We start from the raw sequence: 7,043 nt of genomic DNA, 5'->3' as shown, positions 1-7,043 counted from the left end.
AGGGGTGAGGTGAGTAGACATACAGAAAATAAGACTGGACACGAATTAGTGCCTGATGAGGTATATTAGTCCCTTATATGATAGGGATTAATTTTGAATGTTTGAAAGTTTTATAATAAAATATTAATAGAGATGATAGAAGATAACACTTAGAAAAACAGGCTGGGGATTAAACATAAAGTACTTCCAGGGCAAGGAAGTTTTATTCTCCAGTTTGGTGCTCTCCAAATTTTAGTGAATGCATTCCTACCTGCAACAATATCTTTGCATGCATGCACCAGGCATATGCTTATTTATTTATTCATTTATTTATTTATTTAAAATTATGTACATGTACCACTGTACTATTATGCCATTATAAAACATACACAAACATAAAAAAGCTAGATAAAAATAAGCACAGGTATCGTTCTGTTTTTCTTATCCTCTACCAGACCCGGACCCCGATTAAGAGCCCCATGCTTAGTCAAAGGGAGGGGAGCCCCTTAAGGTTTTCTGAGTAGTAAAGAATTTGTTTATAAGAAACAGAAACTTAGTGGAGCAGCAATAGGTAATGGGAAATTGATTAGAAAGACCCAGAGTCATTTCCCTGAGGCTTTTCAAAAAACTGGAATGGATTAGGACATTGCTGTAACTAGAAATGCAATTTGCAAAAAGAAAATCATCATTTCCTTGCACACTTCTTTTATATATATGCAATTCACATAATGTGTTCTGCACACGTCAGGGTACAATATGCATATAAAACAAACATCCTCCACATGTTATCTTGGTTGATATATTTAATACAATGATTATGATGATTATGATAGCTAACATTGAGTACTTATTCTCCACCAGGTATTTTGGTAAAAACTTTACATACATAATTTTACTTAAAACTTGTGAGTGACAACCCTCTGGAAATATATCTTACTATTGATTTCCATTTTATCATGAAGAAACTGAGATTTAGAAAAAAATAGCTTTCCCAAGATGACAGGGGTAGAAAATGGCAGAATCAAAATTTAATCAAGATATTTCTGACCCCAAACTCCATATCCTTTTTACTAAACCACATTGCCTCAGAAGGAATTAATGATAGTGTCCAAGCCATAAGCTTGTCGTGACGACTGAATGAGATAATATATGTAATAATGTTTAGCATACTGTCTGACACAGAGCACACATCCTATTAATATGTTAGTATTTTAGTACACAGAATATTTACTAAAGTTTTCCACAGTAAACACCACTAATAGCTCTCAATATCAAAACACCAATATTTATAGTCATAATTGTAATGAAATAATGTTTTAGTATTTAATTAAACATTATTTATGATAATACATGCCTAAAACTCTTTTGTTTGCAGTTGTCTATAAACATGTGGTGTAGCTTTTGTTATTGAGTCTCTGTGGAATGGCTGACTAGCAAGAGTTAACAACTGTGGACTGTGTGATGTCTCCTGGCAGTAGGCTACAAAAATGGAAATAAATTGTACTTGGTACACTACTGTCATATTCTGAGGAGCCACCTACACAAATTGGAGTCTGTACAGCTGAACACTGAATGACCTAGGAAATACATATGTACATATCAAATTTATTTCATAATTGCAGAGTTTGCATCCTTTTGTTTTGACCCAAAGTCAAACAAAACGTCTTTAGAGAGATGGCACTTCTGAAAATTTTGCAGCCCATTGATTTCACCAGAAATGGTCAAATTCACTGTTGTTGGGTGTTTTCCCTCCAGATTTCATATTTGTATCTGCAAATCCAGATTAAGTGCTTATTTAAGAAATACTATATTTAATCATGGCCTGTACTATTAGAGTAGCCATCTCTTCTTGATTTTCTGGAATATTCCAGATTTGAAATCTTGTCCTGCTATTAGGCTGTAATTCCAAGTTTGGTCAGCAGCTCTTGGTTCTTGGAGAAGGTGCTGCATGAAGCCCCACTAAGAGTGGCGCAGGACTTCCCTCCTTGGTGCTGGTCCACAGCTGGTCAACATTACTGGGTCTCTGCTTACTTTTCTTAATCATTCAATGTTCCTTGTTTTTGTAATTTTGCAAATATGCCACTAAATGTTCTGAGACTCTATAGGAAATTTTAGGCTTCATGACTGAGTTGGGGTGGGGAGAAGATAATGTCTTTGGTTTATGTATTTTTGACATTTAGTTAAAACAGATTTCTTTTTTTATCAAATCATTTAATTTTGGTATTATCAATTCTATTCACTTTATGTAATTAGGCTAGTCATAACCTTAGGTATTACCTAGGAAAATGCCCAGCATTCCCTCTGTTCTTGGTTTGGAAAGCTTTTTAATTCCAGGGATACTGTGAAGAGCATTTGCGTGGACACAGTAGAATCCACTCCCCCCACCCATCTGTGGCCCAAATAACATAAACCAAAATTAAATATGTGTGATTCTTGGAAGAAAGCATCCAATAACCAAACACTATGAGCAAAAAATTAATTTATTACATATATATTCTCTAGTAATTCATAATAGCTTCTTGAATTTTAAATGTCTTTTTGCTATTTCCAATGCTTAAAAATCTTAATTTTAAAACATAAATACTGTTTTATATACATTGTGATCTCTATTTTTTTCTTTTGGTTTTTACTTCTAAATATGAATAATATCTTCTCCAAGTATCTGCTTGGAAGGAGAGGGGATAGGATTGATTGTTTTGCTCTAACACAGTAAAATTTAAAATTTCATATCATACACTTGGAGTTTTGACTATATGAAAAATAGCCAAATGTCATCACTTTCTTGTATATCCTTTTACATGTATATATTTGTATAATATAAACAGAATACATCTGATTAGGACATTTCAACATTTCGTCAATGTAACTTTTATCTCCTATTTTATATAAAATAACAAAATATACAGAGAGAAGAAAGGAGACATCTGTTCATCGTACACAGAAAGTAAATAAAAGTTCATGTATGGCTTTGCAAAGGTAGATTATGACGTGACTTTTCATTTTGATTTATTTATTTAAAAGCATCTTGAGAGAACGTGTTAGTGTGCTTACGAGAGCGGCCATGGTGGTTGAATGTCGCGTCGAGAGTCCAACATTAGGATCCCCAGTGGTCTTCCCAGTGGCTGCCTCAGCAGCTTTCAGGAGGCAAATGTAGTTAATGACCACTTGGTCAATCTTCGCTACAATTTCCTGCCGCTGTGTTTCCGAGTTCACAACTTTCACTAGTCGCATGCAAGCTTCTGTTAGGCAACAGAGCACTTGGAAGCTGGAGGTCATAGCCAGGAGCATCTCCTCTGCACTTTTCTCGGCCAGCGCCATCTTCCTACAGGCACTTCCCAACTGTCTGGACTCAATGGACAACAGCTGCTTGTACTGAGAAAGTGTAAGGTCATATGCTTCGGGCCGTGACTCCTCTCTCTTCCCCCTGGTTGCCCTGATGAGGCAGAGCAGCTCGTTGGCATCATTTTGGGCTTCGAGGAACCCATCGGGCATTACATATGTGCTCTCCTTTAGGATATTTATTCTTGCAATCCGGGCATCAAAAGCCAGATTGCTGAAGTCCAAGTCATCTGGGCCATTCAGGTCTTCTTCCCAGACCTTCAGCAGTGACCCTTTGGATAGCTCCGTTCCCTGCTTCTGAATCCCAACAACCAGCGATGGGCTCGTTGGTTGCGACATGGCTTGAGTCATCTGTGGCCGATAGAGGCAAGAGACCTGGAGAGTGGCCTCTCCCTCTTCTTCATCCTCATCACAATCTTCTTCATGTCCCCGGTTCAGGAAACAGTAGCTGAAAGGTCCTCGGCACCTCCAATTGCTACCCTCCAGCTTCCGCAAGGGTAATGTCCTATAGAGCTTTGAGTCTTTATGAGCCACTGGGGACCTTTTGTGGAACTTCCCCTCAGAACTAAAGTGCATGGAGCTTTGGGAAACACTCTTGGTGAGTTTCTTCCCCAGTGGGAGTTCCGCTCGCCTCTCCCAAGTGGCCTCCTGTGCTTCTGTGATACCCGGACACTTCAGGCTGACTGAACCCTTGGTTCTCTCTCGGAAGGTCTCCAAATCTACGGATCCTGTGAAGACACTGCTGCTATGTCTGAGAGCCCTCTGGCTGGGGGGTGTCCTGAGGCTCCCCCCTCTGAGATCTGGTGGCCGCCAGCTCACAGCCTCTCCATATGCCTGGTTTGCTTGGGACAAATCATTAGGGTCTTGATTTGGAATTGGCACCTTTGATTCCGAGTGAATGTTTGATGGTAGCAGAATGGGATCGGCTTCAGGATATTGAGACCAAGCTGAAGGCATTCCTCCTTGTCTCTCCTTCCCAGGCTCTGTCAAAGCTACACTAGGGGTAGTAGAAAAACAGAGAGATTCATTAAGCATCTCCAGGGTGGCCATTTTCACTCCATCTCTAGGTGATGCCTGTCACTTTTCAAAGACATATTGTAGAAGGGCTGCCATGTGTCAGGGACACCCTAGTTTCCAAAGACTGCCTCCTGACAGCTCATATCCGATTTCCATTTCAATGAATGGCAAGGAATACTGGAATCTGTTATTTCTGGAACTGCTGCACTTACTCACTTGGAATCATCTAGAAATCACAAGTGTTTTATGGGGAGAGACAATGAATTGCCTTGTTCCCAGTATTTACTCACCAAAGTTTAGACACATAGTCAGAAAATATATATGCTATGTATGCATTATTCCAGCATGTTTAAGATATTTAAATTTCATTTCAAGGGTTAATCCTGACTTTGGTACCTCTAAAAAGTGGAACAATTTACTTAATAATGGTTTTAATTAATTTCAAGGGAAAAAATGAGTAGGCTGACAAGTTAGGTATCAGTTCACAGACAGCCTTCCCAAGGCAGGCAAAGCCAATAGTGAGTTGTGGAAAAACAGAAAATCTTTGAGATTTTTAAAGAATTTTTTAAAGGGCAGAAATGGAAATTAACCAATATAAGATGTCACTGACATCCATTAATCTGAAAGCATGAAGGAGCACTGGCTGTTCTCACGTGACGGGTTTTCCAGTGGACTGGTGAGAGTGACATGTGTTCAGTGATCTTTGAACTGTGGACACAGGTATGGAAAGTGGCTGAGTTCTTGTTCCTATTTGTGTTTAGATTTCATTATTTTGGAGGAAATACAGTAGCTCACCATGCACACCTCCTGAAACTTTCTGACACTGAGGTACGCCCCACATGGCAGGATATTCTTTATAGGAGTCACTTAGAGAAAGGCGCAATCTGTAAGACTGGACTCTCCCCACCCATCCAGTCTCCCTACTATGAGTACTCTGCTCTATTAGCCTCCCCTGGCTCTCAACAATAAGCTAACAAAACTAGAAATGACACATCTTGGGGAGAAAATCAAATTGTTATTTGACCCCAAGCAATACTATTTTCTAACTAAAAATAACACTAAGCTTCCTAAAAGTCTCATTTGGAATTTAGAAAAAAAATAAGATTGCACCATCAAATGCTAAAAGCAAGAGCACAGAAAGACTGTAAAGAGCAAACGCCATTTTCACCATTGCTGCAGACCTAGAAACTTCACTCTTTATTACCTGGGCCTCATCATAGTTGCTACTTAGCACTTTGCTGTCCTTCCCCACCCTACAATTTACTTTTCCTTTGGACTTTATATGTTGAGATCTGTAGTGAACACATGCTCCTGGTGTGTGATGCAAAGAGATAAATCTATCATTGCTGTACCTGTGGTTTCCTTAATCTTGGGGAGTCGATGACATCCATCTCTCAAAGTGCCAAACAGGGGGTCGGCATTAATGGCTGTGTGCAGAGCTGGCACTGTCATCCGCGGACACATTCCTTCTGTCTGTGGGTGCAGTTCCTTAAAGGTGGTTCCATGGCTGGCGAGGCCTGAGGCTCTCTCCTCTGAAGGAATGTAACTCATGCCTTTCCCAGAAGCATCTGGAATCAAGTGCTTCCCCATGGAGGGGCAGAGAGGCGACTCCACAGGAGTGGCACAGGCGCTGCTGCTGCTGCCTGGGGCACAGCCTGTGTCCACTGAAGAGCCTTGAGAGCTCTGTAGAGAAAAGTGCCCCTCACTCTGCAATGATGACATCCGCTTGGCCAAATGGTAGTCACAAAGGTGGGCCACACTCTCTTCTGCCTCTGGAAGCTTGGAGGCATGGTCACAAGTGGGCGAGTCAGTGTCCTCAGGGTTGTCTAAGTCTTTGGCTGAAGACATGCAGGACACATCTGTTAAGAAGCGGTCCCCTTGGCCAAGTCCTGACACAGTGCCGGCTTCTCCATCCAGAGCCCCTTCCTCCTGCCCTTCAGTCTCCCTGGCCCCAAGCCCAGGAGGTCTGGGGAAGGCTTTCCCGCTTGCTGCCTCCAAGCCACTTTTCTCTGCCCCCCCACCTTCACTGGCCACATACCATCTTTGGCTGTCCTTGCGAAAGGCAGTTCTCTCCAGGTTAAACGTGCCGAGGTGCTGACTGTCCCTGGAAGACACAGTGCCAAATTTTCCTTTGGCTTCCTCTTCCATCTCTGCCGTTTTGGTTCCTTGGTGTTTTTTCCCTGGGATGGGGATGTTCCCACTTGAGGCAGCTTTCCCCTCCCCCTCAGGCAGCTTGCTTTTCCTTTTGCTGGTGCAAGAGTATGCCACTGACCCCATGTGCACTTTGCTAAAATAGTCAGTGACCGACTTGGTCTCCATGGTTTCCGGCTCCATTTCCATGTGGTCTGAGTGAAGCATCTGCTTGGAAGGCACAACTTTGGGTGGGAGATCGGGTGCTGGGCGAGCAGCCAGGCCATGGGATGAGGACTTGGGAGGCAAGGCCCCTGAGGGGGCTTTGGAGGCGGGGAACTCTGTCTGCTCTTCTGCAAGAGGATGGTAGCCTTCGTGAGTGGCCAAGAGCATGCGGGAGAGGCTTTCTGACTGCTTTTGTGCTGCGGCCAGTTCAGAACTCTCAGTCATTTCAGAGGAGTTAGTTTCATTGCCCGAGTCCGACGAGGACTCAGGACTATAAGCTCGCAAGATGGCTACACCTGCATGCCGTAAAGAACAAGAAGCAATTAATGGATACATCAGAGGCACTTGAGACA

General features: G+C 42.1%; 1 protein-coding gene across 8 annotated transcripts in view; it reads right to left on the bottom strand.

Annotated features, from left to right (window-relative positions):
- Positions 1-289: 289 nt before the first annotated feature.
- Positions 290-7,043, bottom strand: part of Frmpd4 (FERM and PDZ domain containing 4) — a 938,443-nt gene continuing 931,689 nt past the window's right edge. For all 8 annotated transcript variants that reach the window (XM_063243077.1, XM_063243081.1, XM_063243079.1 and 5 more), the window contains 2 exons: positions 5,688-6,986; positions 290-4,310 (listed from right to left, as the gene is read on the bottom strand). In XM_063243077.1, the coding sequence (XP_063099147.1) occupies positions 2,986-4,310; positions 5,688-6,986 (2,624 nt within the window). In that variant the 3' untranslated portion in view covers positions 290-2,985. The remainder of the gene's footprint in view (positions 4,311-5,687; positions 6,987-7,043) is intronic.

The sequence above is a fragment of the Cavia porcellus genome, unplaced genomic scaffold, assembly GCF_034190915.1.
Source record: "Cavia porcellus strain 051 isolate PalLab524CR breed Dunkin Hartley unplaced genomic scaffold, mCavPor4.1 scaffold_33, whole genome shotgun sequence".
NCBI classification, from domain to species: Eukaryota; Metazoa; Chordata; class Mammalia; order Rodentia; family Caviidae; genus Cavia; species Cavia porcellus.
The sequence above is the reverse complement of the archived record's forward strand: the minus strand, read 5'-3'. Positions and strand labels throughout refer to the sequence as shown.